The 16,925-nt window shown below is 48.0% G+C and overlaps 9 protein-coding genes across 9 annotated transcripts; 6 read left to right on the forward strand and 3 right to left on the reverse strand.

Annotated features, from left to right (window-relative positions):
- Positions 1–425: 425 nt before the first annotated feature.
- N7537_009020 (putative C6 transcription factor) lies at positions 426–4,157 on the forward strand (the record flags this gene model as incomplete). Its single annotated transcript, XM_056900074.1, has 9 exons — positions 426–596; positions 665–1,206; positions 1,258–1,297; positions 1,355–2,372; positions 2,420–2,739; positions 2,791–2,861; positions 2,909–2,998; positions 3,063–3,089; positions 3,137–4,157. 9 exons carry the CDS (start codon positions 426–428, stop codon positions 4,155–4,157), a joined length of 3,300 nt encoding a protein of 1,099 aa, XP_056748742.1.
- Positions 4,158–4,615: 458 nt separating this feature from the next.
- On the reverse strand, positions 4,616–5,362 carry N7537_009021 (translationally-controlled tumor protein; the record flags this gene model as incomplete). Its single annotated transcript, XM_056900075.1, has 4 exons — positions 4,616–4,700; positions 4,755–4,926; positions 4,991–5,273; positions 5,348–5,362. 4 exons carry the CDS (start codon positions 5,360–5,362, stop codon positions 4,616–4,618), a joined length of 555 nt encoding a protein of 184 aa, XP_056748743.1.
- An 893-nt stretch (positions 5,363–6,255) lies between these two features.
- sur2 (sphingosine hydroxylase) lies at positions 6,256–7,577 on the forward strand (the record flags this gene model as incomplete). The annotated part of the gene is made up of 2 exons (XM_056900076.1): positions 6,256–6,946; positions 7,000–7,577. The coding sequence occupies 2 exons, from the start codon at positions 6,256–6,258 to the stop codon at positions 7,575–7,577; spliced, it is 1,269 nt and encodes a 422-aa protein (XP_056748744.1).
- A 399-nt stretch (positions 7,578–7,976) lies between these two features.
- N7537_009023 (uncharacterized protein) lies at positions 7,977–9,212 on the reverse strand (the record flags this gene model as incomplete). The annotated part of the gene is made up of 2 exons (XM_056900077.1): positions 7,977–8,394; positions 8,455–9,212. The coding sequence occupies 2 exons, from the start codon at positions 9,210–9,212 to the stop codon at positions 7,977–7,979; spliced, it is 1,176 nt and encodes a 391-aa protein (XP_056748745.1).
- A 761-nt stretch (positions 9,213–9,973) lies between these two features.
- Positions 9,974–10,775, forward strand: N7537_009024 (uncharacterized protein; the record flags this gene model as incomplete). The annotated part of the gene is made up of 3 exons (XM_056900078.1): positions 9,974–10,417; positions 10,490–10,538; positions 10,720–10,775. The coding sequence occupies 3 exons, from the start codon at positions 9,974–9,976 to the stop codon at positions 10,773–10,775; spliced, it is 549 nt and encodes a 182-aa protein (XP_056748746.1).
- A 12-nt stretch (positions 10,776–10,787) lies between these two features.
- N7537_009025 (uncharacterized protein) lies at positions 10,788–12,207 on the forward strand (the record flags this gene model as incomplete). Its single annotated transcript, XM_056900079.1, has 3 exons — positions 10,788–11,221; positions 11,280–11,357; positions 11,406–12,207. 3 exons carry the CDS (start codon positions 10,788–10,790, stop codon positions 12,205–12,207), a joined length of 1,314 nt encoding a protein of 437 aa, XP_056748747.1.
- Positions 12,208–12,902: 695 nt separating this feature from the next.
- Positions 12,903–13,250, forward strand: N7537_009026 (uncharacterized protein; the record flags this gene model as incomplete). Its single annotated transcript, XM_056900080.1, has 1 exon — positions 12,903–13,250. One exon carries the CDS (start codon positions 12,903–12,905, stop codon positions 13,248–13,250), a length of 348 nt encoding a protein of 115 aa, XP_056748748.1.
- A 495-nt stretch (positions 13,251–13,745) lies between these two features.
- Positions 13,746–14,676, reverse strand: N7537_009027 (RNA-binding signal recognition particle subunit SEC65; the record flags this gene model as incomplete). Its single annotated transcript, XM_056900081.1, has 2 exons — positions 13,746–14,161; positions 14,223–14,676. The coding sequence occupies 2 exons, from the start codon at positions 14,674–14,676 to the stop codon at positions 13,746–13,748; spliced, it is 870 nt and encodes a 289-aa protein (XP_056748749.1).
- A 628-nt stretch (positions 14,677–15,304) lies between these two features.
- On the forward strand, positions 15,305–16,909 carry N7537_009028 (aminotransferase, class III; the record flags this gene model as incomplete). The annotated part of the gene is made up of 5 exons (XM_056900082.1): positions 15,305–15,314; positions 15,371–15,673; positions 15,741–16,087; positions 16,140–16,592; positions 16,661–16,909. 5 exons carry the CDS (start codon positions 15,305–15,307, stop codon positions 16,907–16,909), a joined length of 1,362 nt encoding a protein of 453 aa, XP_056748750.1.
- Positions 16,910–16,925: the final 16 nt, after the last annotated feature.

The following is a 16,925-nucleotide window of genomic DNA, read 5'->3' on the forward strand; positions in this document are numbered from 1 at the left end:
TGATCTAAGGTTTCCTGACCATATATGTTAGTATACAAAATCCGAAGCATTGAACTACTCGAGGAGCGCATTATATTAAAAATATCTTACTCCAGGTCCATGTTATAGTAGCCGACAACTTTATAGATACAACAATATGCAGCGGAGACTGGATAAATGTGCTGATATATTATTTGGAATAAGTCCTGGTAGTGATAACTGTAGCAAGAAGAAAGTGAACGAGGGAAATCAGATTCAGGCAGCAATAAGGCATAATTCAGGCATTAATGATGACCTCGGGATGAAGTGATATCATTGGCCATCCCCTTGAATCATCTCCGATAACGTCAGGGAACCCCCGCAGTCGCCGAAGTGCCGTGTTTTTTTTTTTTGCGCGTTTCCATGCTAACAGCAATTTAATATATTTCCATGTCTTGCGAGAGACTATGAACCAGAGCCCGCCCAATGCTCAACCCTTACCGGGTCCTTCCATCCCTGGCAGCTCGTTTGCTCCGTCATCATTGAGGGGACCTTTGGCTGGAGGTCGCCAGATCACCCGAAACCGTGCGAGCTACAGCTGTCACACGTGTCGGCGTCGGAAGGTCAAATGCGACAAGGTAGATTGATCTGATTGCGACCAACACCGAAGTTCCTGATCCAAGCTAACACATACATTTCCTTCTAGATACACCCAATATGTGGAAACTGCGTGAAGAACAACACCGAGTGTACATATGATGTGTCATCCCAAAAAGATGACGATGAGCGCGATGTCTCTTCCCAAAATTCGCATGGTGTCAAACGAAGGAGAGGGATGCCACGGACATTGGAGGAGGATGTTGACGAGCTCCAGTCACTTTACGGACAGTTGAGGCGGGCAGAGTCGACAGGCGAAAAGCCCGACCCAAGCGCCATTGAATCGCGACTCGACAAGCTTATGTCAATGATTGAGCGCCTCAGGGAGAGCGGTCAAACACTTGAGGACGCGGGGATGCAGGCAACGGCCTTGGATGCGAAAGCGGAACCCACACAGTTCGATGACCCACGAGCGAGCAATGATCCGAACGGAAATAAAACACCGTCAAGATCTACCAGCCCACGTCGCAATGCTGCAGAGTCAAGCACTGATGAATTTCCGATCCCATCCGGTCAGGCCAACGATCTAGTAGACCCGGTTGGCAGTCTGAACTTGGGCCATTTGAGTCTGGAGGACGGTGGAAGGTCAAGGTTGGTCGGAATTGCTTTGTTCGAAGTGTAAAAGTTTCTAACTATAATTAGATATGTTGGCACCACGTATTGGGCATATATCTCAGGCGAAGTATGCTGTCCTCTGGGCTTTCCTACAGGTAGACCATTTTGACTAACTCGCATCCAGATCAATGAGCTCAATCAATTGTTGAGAGATCAGAATAGCTCACACGATCAGTCTACTTTTGAAAAGAATAATGAAAACATAACAGATTCGCATGCCGATGGCCGGCAGCCCTGGAGAGAATCAATAGGCAGCTCGACACCTTCAACCGCACCCAGGTCTCGTTCCTTCCAACAATCTGTAATCTTCCCTTCGGGTGACTCTCCCTCGATCAATGAAAAAATGGTGGAGCCAGAAATGCTCGATCACATTCCAACGAGACGGCAAAGCCATATTCTTTACAAAGGATTCATTTCCGGTATACACGCCATCAGTCCTATCATTCACCCTCCAACTATCCTCAAGCTTTACAATTCCTTCTGGGATTGGTATGACTACAGCAGCTATTCAGGAGAGCCGTGCCCCAATCCATCATTCATTCCGTTGTTGTACGCGATATGGTATGGTGGATCAGTGACGATTTCGATCCGAGCAATTAAAGCTGAATTCAATGTGTCCTCGCGGTCGGCCCTTTCAACAATTTATACTGAGGAAGTTACCAGGTGGCTTACGAGGATCAAATTCCCGCGCAGCCCTTCACTTCAAGGCCTCGCTGCTTATCTTCTTGTGCAGACAATTGTCACGAAGGAGGAAGAGCCTTTGACCACTAGTCTCTTTGTTAGCCTCGCTATGAGGGTTGCGCAAACCATGGGATTGCATCGTGACCCGGCTAAGTTTGGCATAGAACCATGTGAAGCTGAGTATCGGCGCCGTTTATGGTGGCACATTATGCACATGGACGGTGTCGTTGCGATGTCTAGCGGTCTGCCTCCGCTTGTCAACGACGAAAATTATTGGGATGTGTGCGAGACGAATGAAATCAAAGATACGATGCTAGGTACCCCTGCTGCAGAGTCCTACATGAAACAGGTTGCTTCACGGGAGCGGCTGCCTGATAATCCAGATGATCCCACTATTTGCGGCGGACCATCAATGGTCAACGTCTACTACCTGACTGCAAGAGGGAAATACACCATGGCTCGTGCGTGTCCCTTTTCATTTGAAAATTCGCCTGCTAATTATTGCCAGGCGCTATCCGCCAAATATTGAAAATCCAGCTTGGAATAAAACCTCTCACCAGACAGGACATGGAGGAGCTCCGGTCCATACTTCTTGACTTGCAGCTGAAACTGAATTCCATCATCAACAGGATTCCAGAGTGCAAGGATGTTGATAACCTATCAACGCCAGGCCGAGCTTTTTCTATGTCCAAATCTCCCGATGGCCGTTCTTCCGACACAGAGCTTCCAGGCGAAGGTCCCACCGGATGCCCAGAACAGTATCACTCACCGGTTCTCGTTTGCTTCCACAAATGGGCGAGGATCATTCTTTCCTTGTATATTGACAAGGTGCGCTTTTTCAACGTTTGCTGGTTTCATACCCAACTAACCTTCCTATAGGCCTTCTGCGTGGCCTACCAGCCTTTTCTAAAGAACGCTCGTAGCCGGATTTGGCCAGCGGCACGCCAGAGGTTTGCACACACCATCAGGAAATGAGTATTTATACTAATATTGTTAGTGCACTTCGCCATTGCCATGGTTTCATGGAAAAATTCATCCAACTCGCAACGGATTCTGATTTCCAGCCCTTTCATTGGAGCTGGCCTGGGTAAGCTTTTTCACTAGGTATTCTGTTAGTAAAGAATTATAGGCAACTAATGTTTCTTTTTTAGCAATCATCAACCAATGCATGCTACTATGTATGACTCCATCATCAGGTGTTGGTAACCATGCTAATGAGATACAGGATCATGCTTATTGACCTATATGAGCGACCTTACAGCCCTGAAGCATCCAGGTCCCGCGCGTTCATCGACAGCATACTCGCACTTTCTGGGCCAGATGGAGGTGTCGTAGGTGGTGAAGACGGTGTCTCAACACAACGGCCACTAAAGGACGGTGGCCGTGAAGCCTGGGATATGATCCGCCGTCTTCGCCAGAAGGCCTGGCAAAAGGCTGGTCTCAATCCACGAATGCTCTGGACCGAACAAGACCAGATCCAGGCTGGAGTCGCTTCGTCAGTTGACACTCCCGGGGGGACTTACTCTCCTTGCTCAGATCCCTCTCAGGCCGGATCCCCAGGTTCAGCATCGCCTGACCATCCCTCAGCACACAACCCTCAACGCAACGATTTCGTCAAAACATTCTACAACCTCACCCGCTCCCACGCATTCTCGAATCCTGTCACCCCAGATGTTACTGAAAGTCCCTTGCCATACCAATACCAACACCAACCACAGAATAAACCCTTACCCCCAGTTTCACATTCCCAATCCCATCCTACCCCAGCCGATAACTCCATACCTCCCTGCATTCGCACCTCCTCTCCCAATACGGACTCCTTGTTTGGTGCACCTCCACCGACACTATCTTCTGCAACCACCACTCCCGCCCCACATGCTCAGCCTTCAGATTCTGATATTACTGCTGGTCGTATGCCCTCCGTGGACCCTACGTCTCTTAGTGGTTTACCCTTGGGAATTCCTACACCGCCATCGATGGTTGACCCCAACCTCAACTTCGACTGGGACCAGTGGGATGCTGTGTTCGGACAACATCTTCCTGTCGCAGATGATCTGATGGAATTGGATCCCGTTTCGGGTCTTGATTTCACCCATGCTGGAACTGCCTCAACGTTTAATGGCATTAGCCCTATCGACATGTCTACTTCATATGCCAATGGTCTTCCACTTCCAGCCGCCTCCCCAGAAGGGAGTTTCCCGTCATGGAATGGGAACAATGGAGCTGACTGGACGGAATATTCTTAATACATTCATAGTATATGTAGTCATAGGATTATGAGCGATATATCCGTCAAATCCGCAAATATTTACATGAACATAATGATTGGTGTCGCTTTGCTCATTTTGGTGACATGTCAGACGCTTTTGGGGGAGAAGGACAGGGGCGAGGAGTCTCGTAATGAGTATCCATTTCTCAAGGCAAGACTGTTACTGGATCAACAAGACTGAAGACAGACTACATAATACAAGCCAAAATATAAGACATGACAGATAATTTCATGAAGCGTAACTCTTGATGATCCAATGGATCACTAACTCGGGATACGAAAAGTGCGAGAGGGTTATTAGAACAGACAGGCCCAGGGAAGGGGAATAAGTAGCCGTTGCGTCTGAGCTGTAACTCGCAATTCTTCCAAGACGTATTTGTTCGTGTAGGGTGCGTGTATTTTTACTACCAGCTTCTTTGGGATGACAAGAGTTGCTTAGACCTTCATCTCCTTGAGACCGTCAGCCCAGACGGTAGCGTAGGGGGTAACACCATCCTCGCGGAAGTCAATCAGAACGTGCCTAGGAACAGTTAATTTCAGATTTCAAGGGTAAAGGTATCATATGGACACATACATAGCATCACCGTCCATGGACTGGCCCATGAGAACATCGTAGTTGTCCCAGTTGGCAAGGATCTTCTTCATAGCGCCGGCGGCCTTGGTCTTCCAGACCTTCTCGGCCTCTGCAGGATCATCGGCCTTGGCGAAGCCAGGAGCGGCGTTCTTGTGGAGCTTCTTAAGGTAAGCTGTATTAAAGAACAAAAGTCAGTTATTTGCGCAGACCAAGCAGAGATCAAAGGGCAAGCATACACTTGATGTGGGTCTTGTAGCTCTCCTTGGAGGGCTTGGCGCCGTCCTCAATCTTGAGCCAGACCAGACGGAACTGGTCCTCGATATCGTGGACCATGGTGGCCTCACCCTCGCCACCTTCATCCTCAGCGTCCTCGGCGGAGGGGTTGGCACCCTCGAGCTGGAATTCCTCGTTGGCACGCTTCAGGTACTTGCGGCAGTCACACTCCCAAAGGATATCGAACTCCTTGTTGGGGACAAGGTTAAAGGTATCGGCGACGATCTCGTCGCCGGAAACGATGTCCTGGCGGGTTTTGTCAGTTGAGATTCTGCAAACAAAGAGGGGTAAATCGAAGAATCCGATATTGACAAACATACAGTGTAGATAAGCATTTTGGCGGAATTATATGTTAAGAAGATGAAGGGTGTAAGAGAGTAAGGTGGCACGGGAAGGGAAGAAAAACACTTTCAAGGTGGGGGGACGAGGTTTTTCTTTAAAAAAAAAAAAAAATAGAGCGGGGGGACTTGTGTTTGTTCAGTTTGTACCCGATGGGTATTGGGGAGTCTGGGCCACCGCCACTGGCTCCGCGTTAGCGCAGTATTTGGTACTTCAAGGTACTTCATAGATATAATGTCATTTTTGGAGATAAAAATGGTATATATAGAGGTCAATTAAATTGGGATATGTACTGTGACCATAGAATTAAATTGAAATAATTAATTAAGATCAATTGATGTTCGTTTTCACTGTTGCAACCAATTCTCTTCCCTTCAGGAACTGTTCAGGTCGAAGTATATAACTTAGTCAGCATCAATCTATTTCATACTGTACCATACTGTATCACTCAATATCCTCGCCCATTATACCTTGAAATACCGTCAATACATGTATTATCCTGATTTTGTCTTGGCCTCGGGCTCGCGCCACCCGAATCCGGGCGTCTCCTGATCTGAACGTTTATCCTTTATCTTCGAGCATTCCTACGTTCCTATTCTTTCCTTCATCATTATCTGATTCTCCTTGTTTTTTTTTTACATACTTCCTTTTGAATGTACCGGCCTGCGCCGAGAGGTCTCTGACTGATCGGAATCATTCTGCCTCGCGCCTACCCGTCATCATCCGGACTTCGGCGTGGTGGGCAGTTGCGAACATCCGTTCTCTTTTCTTTACCTGATTTCTGACCTTGGGGCCATTTCAAAATCAAAGATATTGATTCTGAGATCCCTTCGATCATCGTTCTTGGATCCTCGGTGCTACTGACTCAACGCATCGCCATTCTTCCGTCATGGCTGTGAACGCATCCGTCGCGTTCGACCTTCCTCCCCTACCAACCTACACCTTGACCGCGCGAGAGCATTTACTTGCTCCTCTTCCTGACAATATCCTTTCGCTCATATTGCCTGTCGCCGCTTATTGGGGCCTGTCCATGATCTATCATTTCCTCGATGTCAATGATTACTTTGTCGAATACCGGCTCCACACCCCCGCAGAAGTCCTGAAACGAAACAAAGTGACCCGCTGGGAAGTTGTACGGGATGTTGTCTTACAACAATTGATTCAAACCGTGGCCGGCTTTGCCTTCTTATACTTTGACGCCGAGGAAACTGTTGGGAGAGAGGAATATGACGTGGCCGTGTGGGCGCAGCGATTGCGGATCGCCCAAAAGGCTGTTCCATCGTTATTAGCTCTTGTTGGAGTTGACGCTATCAGACTTGGAAAGTCTGTATCCCAAAACGGTTATACCATGTTAGCCGGAGCTCTGGCTGGTGGATCATACCCCGGTGTGACCCAGTCCATAATCCTCGGCAATGGAGCAAAGGCTGTAGCGCCCGCATTCGCGAGCTGGGAACTTGCAGTTGCCGGTTTCATATATTGGTACTTTGTACCGACCCTCCAGTTCGTGCTGGCGATTTGCATTGTAGATACTTGGCAGTACTTCCTCCACCGCGCTATGCATATGAACCGGTGGCTCTATGGTATGTCTGACATTTCGAAGTTGATTGATGGTTCCATACTAACCAGCTATTAGCGACTTTCCACTCCCGCCACCACCGTCTTTACGTTCCATATGCTTTCGGTGCCCTCTACAACCACCCAGTTGAGGGATTCCTCCTGGATACGGCTGGCACTGGTATTGGATTCTTGGTCTCTGGCATGAATACCCGCCAGGCCATGTGGTTCTTTACAATGTCGACTATCAAAACTGTCGACGATCACTGTGGCTATGCCTTCCCTTGGGATCCACTCCAGCATTTTACCTCCAACAACGCCGCCTACCACGATATTCATCACCAAAGCTGGGGTATCAAGACCAACTTCTCCCAGCCTTTCTTTATCTTCTGGGACCGTCTTCTTGGCACTCGGTGGACTGGTGAGGTCAAGCTGCGCTACGAGCGAGCCCGCGAGAATGCCCAGAAGCAGGTGGATCTGGATGCTGCCCAGGCGCCTAATACAATTCCGGCTGTGACAGTGACCGAGGAACGTGAACATGAGCGGGTAGTGGTATCACCCGAGGGACCTGCGACCCGCACTCGGCTGCGCCGAAAGACTGTTGATAGTCTGAAGGGCCCGAGTCATGGGGTTCCGGGAAGTGTTCTCCACAACTAAACCCGTGATTAAATGAAGCCCGAGCATGTGTTGATTTTTTTTCTATGCGTCCCCCAACCCCGTCCCTGGAGCTGCTGGCCGTCTCCGGCAGACCGTGGGGCTTTCCGTCATTTTTTGTATATGGGATCAATGGCCCAATGTATTAATACTTCAGAATGCGCCAGTCAATGCTTTGTACATGGTTCGCTCTATCGCCTACTGTTAATAATGTTTATTATTTGCCATTTACATTTTCCTCTGAGTATTCGGTGTTTACTCGATAAATTTGCAAATATCATGAACCACTCTCAACAACAAAGTGAAAAACAAAATGACATTCAGAAAGCACCAATTCCAAAGGATATGTCAAAAAGGAAATGACAACAAACGAATACAAGAAATGAAAGTGACTAGGAGAGATCAAATCATATTCGACTGTTCACACACCAAATTCCAAGTAGTCCTCGCTGCCGAGCCACTCTCTGGCTTTCCCCAGTCTTTATCTTCATCACTCCACTCACTGTCGGTGGAACGGATCGACGGAGAGCGACACCGTAATGGGACGTTGCTACTACCTTGCATTGGGCAGTAATCCGTGCTTCGCGAGTCAGGGTCTGTCCCCGTGCCCTTGTACATCTCAAGCAATTCGTCGATTTCCTCCATAGTCCCCGAAAAAGTACTTGCAGGGTGTGATAGGGGTGCTTCTGGGGGTCTATTGTCATCGGCGAAATCCACGAATCTAGTGATACGATCCGGGTTTGGGTCTGAGCGTCGGTCTCGCTTTATGTGGTACGATCTCGAATCCTTCCGGGAGGGGCTCGATGTCGGATGATATATTCTGTGCCCTTCATTGTTAGTGTCAGTACATTGAAACGACGAGGAGGATTTGGAGACATACCTTTCTGCGGGGTGGGATATTTTGATTGGAGGTGGTGGCTGGGGATACTTCTTCCTCGGGTTATACTCACTAGCCGGTTTTTGGCTACGTGCATCCTTGCCACTCTTCTTGTTTTTGTCACCCTTGTTCGTTTTTCTGATCTTGTCATCATCGGTGTGCCTTCGTTGTAGGGGTCTCAGATCCGCATGTGCTGGGTCTTTAAACCAGGCCTTGCTACAGGCCTTGCGGGTATCCTTCAGGATGAATGCAAACTGGCTAGATGTGCCATACAGTTCATCCACCTCATCAGGGAATAGGTCAATACAGGTGTTGACGAACTTCATAAGTCTTCGTGGCACATGATTCAAACGAGTCTGCGTGCGAGAGAGCAGGGCTATTCGAAGATTGCGCAATGCATGCTTGTCACTCGCAACTCGAGCCACCATACACCCCTGACAGCAGCTGATCTCATAGTGCCAAGCTCCTGAGATAACCAGGTCTTTCGGGTCAGGTTTCTCCCACATGCCCTGTATGGCCTGTAGTTTCTGCAGGATCAATATATCGAGAGGCTTGAGCAAGTCCGGGTATGCGTCAAACTTGCGAAGGTGGTGACCGACCTCCCTCTGGATAAGAATGAACACGTCGTTCATGAGATATGCATTCAGACCCTGATGGGCATCACACATATCCTTGTTCGTTCTTGACCAGCGATCACGGCGCATTTTCTTTGGCAATTCGCGGATCATACGCTTGACGACCTCATCAGTGTGTCTCGCCATTGTGCTGTCTATGTGCAAGATCTCTGTTAGCTTTTTAAGCTCGTCCCTTCTCAGGTCTGTGACAAACCGGGTGTCTCTTTGTCCTGAGAAAAGGGATCTACGTCTACCGATTGTGTCTCGACTGTTTTCGAACCACCCTCCATCTTTTCCCATTGCCTTTGGTTATCGCTGGTTTAAAAGGGGATTGGGTGGAGGTAGTCTCGTGGTGGACTTTGGATGATATATGCTTGTCCTAAAGGAAAGCAATATGGGGTTCGAATGTCAGGTTCAAGTTATACTTGTTGGGAATGGGATATAGTCACTAAATTGTCTTCGTTCACTCAAGTAACAAATTTTATGCACAGCCGCTTTACTACGTCTGGGGTTGGTCTTGATATTTCGTTGGAGAGAAGAATTCCGCCTTAACAAGAATATTTATATACTCCTATTGAAGTGGGATGTTCTCGGCGTGCTTTCATAATGTAAATACCACTAAACAATGTCTTTTCAGTTCTTAAAGAGAACAAACGCCTTATTGTGTTGTCCTATTGGTGTCCTATTGGTGTTTATTTCCGTGACCGTCAAAGGGAACGATCCTATTGATCGATCTACGGCAAACACAATGAACTGTGCTATTAATGAACTAATGAACTTCATCAATGGTCTTTGTTCTTTCGTCTCATTCAATATATTAGACTTGCCCTGTCTCATCCTCTCATCCTATCTCATTTCTTTCTTAATTTTCTCTCATACCAATCTCTACCTATCCCAGACGTTCCACCATGGGAAACCAAGCCTCGGCCATGGACTCCTCTCGAGTCACAAAGAAAGAAAAGAAGTGCACCAAGATTCGAGGGATGTTCAATTATCCAAACGGACGAAACATCCCCGAAGGACACAATTCCACCAAAGCAAACCAATGGGTGACTGTCTTCTTCAACTGGACCGACCACAAATATAATGATGAAGAGTTGATGGATCTTGTTATGGCTCGCATCAACTCCCGAGACGGTATCATTTCGTCCGAACCGGTCCATCACGATGTCAAATGGTGTCAATCCCTACGTATCCCAGGATACTGGAATCCTACCGATGTTTCGATTGCCGCCGCCGCCAAAGTCCTTGCACGATGGCACCAGAGTGAAATGCGCCATGCCGGTATGAAGATCAACCGAAGATATCTTTTCCGCGGCAACAATCACAAGCGTCGAAAGAAGCGTCACGTTGTTCGCTAAGATTCTCCTCTCTTGTTCTATCATTGTCTCGATCTATATCTAATCTTGCTTTGACTTTAGCAGAATATCCCTCCCGATACTTGCAAACTGGTCGCCTCAGAACTTGTCGTCCGTGTTGACTTCTCTTGATGACAAGAAATATGTTTCATTCTACAATGGAGAAATCAACGAAAGGATGTAAATAATAGTATTACTTTAATGAATGTGAAAGAAAACATCTTCCTAACTCAGCGGATGTAGTCACAAGGGATAGAATGACAGCAGGCGCCATCGGTATCACATGACAAGACCAGGCTTCCTCTTTTGTTTCTTTTCATTTTTCATCTCTCGACGTTACACTTCTCCCTAACTACGTTTCACAATGACTTGTCCGGGTAAAGAGGGTACTCCGTTGCCCTACACTGCTTCACCCGTCAAGTTACTCCGGAGCGACTTGTCCTTGTTTATTTCCAAGCTATGGGCGCTTCCAGGTCTCTTTCTGCCCCTGAATCTAGCTCGCACCCGTGAGTTGGACGAGCTCTATCCATCGTTACGCAATGGGGCTACCGTGTTGATTCATATATTTCTCGTGGCTTATCAACTTGTTGTCTTGCTCTCGTTGCCGATCATGGTTATCTGTATGCTTCCAGGCCTCTGGATCCTTGCTTATTCGACTATTGCTTTCACTATCAATTATGCGATTGTCATGTTGATGTTGAACGGCTTCGAGCAGATTCTGGTATCCCAAGTGCCCGTGGTTGAGCAACCAGGTCATGAGCGGGAGCGTTGGCTGTATATAAATGGAATAGCAGCTGGGTAGGACAGATATCCCCTTGGTTGCTTGTTTTCAACTGCTGACTCAAATTACCTCTAGGCATCACTGGGTACAGATGAACATAGATCAACTGTCATACATCTTTGGTCGAAAAGTGACTGGTGTGCATAATCGCACGTAAGTGTCGTCTTGGATCTCAGGTTCGCAAACTCTAATGATAATTAGCGCGGGCGTTGTCTTTGATCTCATCGAGTGTCTGATTCAACGGGATTTTGCATACGCAACTGACGATATACGACGATCATATGCCTTGGTCAAGGAAGCTCTCTTGGACCCAGAATGTGACAAAGTGGTTCTGCTTCTTCATAGCCAAGGCGGTATCGAAGGGGGACTTGTCCTGGACTGGCTTCTGGATGAGCTACCACACGATCTTCTTCATCATTTGGAGGTATATACCTTCGGAAATGCCGCGAATCACTTCAACAACCCGCGATGGACAAAACTACCCAGGCCACAGTGGATTTCAACCCCTGATCCAGCGCATCAATTTGGTCAATCCATCGGCCATATCGAGCATTACGCCAATGCGGGCGATATTGTGGCTCTGGGAGGAGTGCTCCACTTCGTGGACATCCCAAATCGATACATGGGCCGGCTGTTCGTGCGCCCGAATTCAGGCCACCTACTTAACATGCATTACCTGAGCAACATGTTTACCCTAGGCCCTGATATGAAGGTTCTTGACTCCAATCCATTCATGGATATGGAAGTTGAACCATGGGCAACTGCCGGTATAAATGGATATGATGGCCCTCCGCATCGAGTCAGGTATCAACCCACTATAGCCCGAGACGAGGCGTTCCTCCCCGCCGAATTGAGCCTGCAACGGTCACAAACGAATGGTGTGGATCAAATACTGCGTGTCAAGGACTTCAGTCGACTCTGGCAATATAGAAATGGAGGACGCCCGAAAGAGACCGAGGCGGGGCATAATACTGACACCCACGAACATGTCAATTTAGTATAAATTAACCCCGTCCAGGGCGTATGATACGTCTTTCTTTGTTCTCTTCTAAATGAGTTCTGCTAAATTCAAACTCGCAAACTCAAACCAGACCTACCAAAGTAATTACATGGGAAGTCCCTTTAACAGACGGGTGGACGGTAATTGTCTTCACCAACCGTGGCTCTTCGTAGTCCCAGTATTTAATCTATACTAATTTGTTTGACTAGTGAGGAGTAGGTTAACAGGCCACTAGGTCAAATAAGAAACACATGATTCTGATCCTTACTAGTTACTATTAGTCTTATAGTCATCACAAGGGTATCCTGGTCAGTTGTAAGGCAATCCACCTAAATCAGGTAGCTTCGCCTGTCACCGGGTCATAATAACCCCTATAAACTACCAGGAATCACTAGTAAACGCTCAACAATGATCACCACGAGTTGATGACCTGGTGACCTGGCGATCTCCCTATTCAGGCAATTCGCGTGCCGTATACTCTACCTAACTTCGGGTAGTATATGTGAGCCCCTTAGGCTTCCGATACTCCTCACTTCGATCTTTTTCTTGATCTGTATAGGTTTGCATAAGGGTATAAAGTACGCATATATATATTCATAAAGCATGGTCCACATCCCCTTGGTTAATCTGGAGTTCGGACGCCTGGACGTCCGAGGTTCCAAATTAGGCTGAGTACTCTTGATTCAAGCTGTTTAGAAATGCAGCCCTTTTCCATATTGGCTTCGATGGTTGGAGGTTTGATGCCCCACAAAAACGAAAGGGAAAGTTCAGCACGTAGTTCGAATGCCAGCAAGGGTGTTTCCGAAGGTGAGATATACTCAAATGCGAGCACATTCATGACTGCGGGCATCGAGACTACAGCGACTGCTCTTAGTGGTTTGACTTGGCTACTTTGCAAGAACCCAGAATCGTTGCAGAAACTCACAGATGAGATTTGCGGCCTTGGGGGTAGAGAAAGTCTTACTGGTACCAAGTTGCAGCGATTAGTATACCTCAACGCCTATCTCGAGGAGGGTCTCAGAAGAAACCGCTCTTTGTGCGTTTGACACCTACTAGTTGAGTTATGCAAGGAATACATTGATACATATGAGACACGAGTAATCCAGGGGGCTATTGATGATGGCTCTAGTATTCCATGGTGGTCTGGCATAGCCCTAATCAATTTTGGCCCGACGGGATAGTGCATGGGTCGGCTGATCTGCTTCTCAAAACATCATTATGGCCTTGAAATTATACAGCCAAGCATTTGCATAGCATACACGCAGGTTTTCGTCGCGTTTACCTTCTGAACCCATGTTTCATCTAGGTTCGATAAAATGTAGGATGTATACAAGATACTGTCACAGAACTACCGGGTAGATGTTGGACATGATTTGAGGATGTACAATGAGATCAATTCAGATGCAGGTCTGTGGTATCAAGGAAGTATCCTTTCTCGAGTGCATCAAACATTAGGGAGAAAAAAGCAACGCCCATCGCCATACAATGCAAGTGGAACACGGAATAAAGGACAAAGGACAAAGGACAAAGGACATGCTAGATCATGCCCTGATCACCCTCTTCTTTTCCTTCTTTTTCTTTTCACCTGCCCCTGAGGGCTCACCGCCCATACCACCCATTCCACCCATTCCACCTAGTCCACCCAACATATTGCTCAATCCGCCCATTCCACCCATTTGACTCATCATTTCCGACATGTTAGGCATTCCCTCCATACCCTGCATACCCTGCATCTCGGCCATTGCATCCTTGAGGGGGTTGTCACTGACACCACCACCGCTGTAGGCAGGCGAATGGATGGGTAAGATCTTCCCGATCTTCCAACCCCGCGGGGCAGCGGGGGCTGCGGGAAGCTTCTCAGGCATAGGCAAACCACGGATCCGTAGCCGGTAGGGTGATTTTTCGGTAGTAGGGTTAGCCTTCAAGAACTGTGCGACGAGAATATAGAGGTGGTGCTCTAAATAACGATGTCAGTTTGAGTCCAACAGTAGAAACCATCAAAGGTATCAGGCACGTACTGTTCTTGATCTTCGGGTTGGCCAATTGTCCATCCTCGTTCTTAACCTGCACACGCACACGACCGGGATTCGCCCAATCCTTAGGATGCAGCTTTTCAGGCTCCAAGCCCGCATTCAAGCCAAGCATCTGGACGGCATCGACGATATCTCGCGCAAGAGGGTTTTCCACTGCGAGCTCCGCGCCCACTTTGCGGCCTTCGGCGCGCGACCGGGTCTTGTCGAAGTACACGGGGTACAAACATGAGAAGTGTCGGGGAATCTCGCGCTGGGGCTCAGGCACCGGCATCGATGGCATGGGCATCTGTTGTTGTTGGGGTTGGGGTGCAGCCCTGGTTGGGATATTTACGGGTGAGATGATGGCATTTCTAGGGAGGTCCTCGTCGGAGTCGTAAGAGGGGGCAATCTCTTCTGGGTCGGAGTCGGAGACTTCCTCGATTTGGGCGTGACGCGACATTGTGGAGGGTTGAATTTGTGGAATGGGGGAGTTGTCTGGGGAAGGCCGCGGGAATTGTGGCCAAGTCAGAGGGGCAGAATGCAGAGTGTGCGGGCGGTGGGACGTGGGGATGTTTCAACGTACTAAGTGCGCGTCAATTATTGTTAGTATAGTACAATTATATCTATAATTTAAAGTAACAATCGTGAATATAATATTCAACTCCATTGTTTCAATCTGTATGAAGAATAGGAGCCCCATGCTCTATTTAATGTCTTATTTAGGCACCTAAACTGGACTATAGCCAAGTGTATTCTTGTAATATGCAGCTAGATATGATGTTATCTTTCCTAGATATATTCTCAAGCTATGAGTCATTGTCAAGCTCTAATCTAAAGCTTTCTCCTCGAACAAGATAGACCTGATACACCTGATAGATCAAAATAGGAAATTAAATCGGGCAAAAGTCCATCCCCCGCCCCCGGACCAATTAAGGGCTCGGCTTCTTCCTTTCGGCATGCCGAACCCACTTCGCCCCGCAGAGCCATTGCCTCGGGTGAAACGTCGAAGAGATATCAATGGCTATAAATAAGGCTTTTCGTCTCTTCGAGCTTTCTTTCTTTCAACTAAACTTCTCTAAATTTCAACCATGACCAATGGTATGTCAAATACGTGCAATATATTAGCATATTCCTCATCCTGATATACTTCCCAGAAACCAAAACAAGTGCTATTCTCCACCGGGACACACGTTTTGTCCCAAAGAAAGCTATTGGTGGCAAGGGGTGCTATGTCTTTCTGGAAGATGGGACCAAATTCCTCGATGCCACAGGTGGCGCAGCTGTATCTTGCCTAGGACACGGTAATGAGCAGGTCACCCAGATCATCAAGGATCAGATGGACCAGGTATCCTACATTCATTCTGCCTTCTTCGGTACTCAGGTAGCCGAGGATCTTGCCAAACTCCTAGTGGACTCTACTGGAGGAAAGCTATCCAAGGTCTTTATAACTAGCTCGGGTGAGTCAAGGCAGCCCTTCTAAGGGACGAAAATTCAGTCCACGCATACAGTGCTAATACTATACAGGGTCTGAGGCTGTCGAGGCTGCACTTAAACTAGCACGCCAATATTTCTTGGAGCTTCCCGCTCCCCAAACTGAGCGCACCAGGTTCATTGCACGTCTTCCATCCTACCACGGCACGACGCTCGGGGCCCTTTCAGTTGGTGGCCATGTTCAGCGTCGGGAGCCATTTGAACCACTTCTCTCCAAGAATGTATCACATGTTTCCCCGTGCTATGCATACCGTGGGAAGCTGGACGGCGAGTCTGATGCAGACTATGTGGCACGTCTTGCAGCCGAGCTAGACGCTGAATTCCAACGTATCGGACCCGAAACCGTGTGCGCATTCGTTGCAGAGCCTGTTGTTGGTGCGGTATGACTTCCTATATTCTACACTACCAGGTCACATAACTTATATTCGTTAGGCTCTCGGCTGTGTCCCTGCAGTACCAGGGTACTTCCGTGCAATGAAAGCCGTTTGCGAGAAATACGGTGCTCTGTTGATCCTTGACGAGATTATGAGCGGCATGGGCCGTTGCGGGACCTTGCATGTCTGGGAGCAAGAGGGTATTGTTCCCGATATCCAGACGATTGCAAAGGGGCTGGGTGGTGGCTACGCGCCTGTGTCGGCCGTCTTGATTAATGACTCTATTGTGCAAACGATGGACAAAGGCACCGGGCAGTTCCGCCACGGACAGACATACCAAGGTCATCCAATCTCATGTGCCGCTGCATTTGCTGTGCAAAAGACTATTCAAGAACAGTCCCTAGTGGAAAATGTCCGTACCATGGGTGCCTATCTTGAAGCACAGTTGAAACAGCGATTCGAGAGTCATCCTTACGTGGGAGATATTCGTGGAAAAGGATTGTTCTGGGGTGTAAGTTGCATGTTCCTGTCGTCGATACTGCAGGACCAAAAAAAAAACGTGTTGCTAATTCTTTCTAGCTTGAATTTGTCAAAGACAAGGCCACGAAAGAGCCATTTGACCCCAAGGTTCGTCTATCTTACCGGCTCCAGGAGAAGGGCCTAGAGCCGGAGCACAGTGTCTCACTGTATGGCTCCTCTGGTACCGTGGATGGAATTAAAGGAGATCATCTTATACTCGCACCACCTTACATCGTGTCGAAAGAGGAGATTGATATTATTGTCAACACCTTGGACAAAGTTATGGAGGAGGTTTTTACCTCGCTATAGAGCGCACCTTACATCT

This window comes from Penicillium hordei (assembly GCF_028827395.1).
Source record: "Penicillium hordei strain IBT 12815 chromosome Unknown utg000005l_segment0_segment0, whole genome shotgun sequence".
NCBI lineage: Eukaryota > Fungi > Ascomycota > Eurotiomycetes > Eurotiales > Aspergillaceae > Penicillium > Penicillium hordei.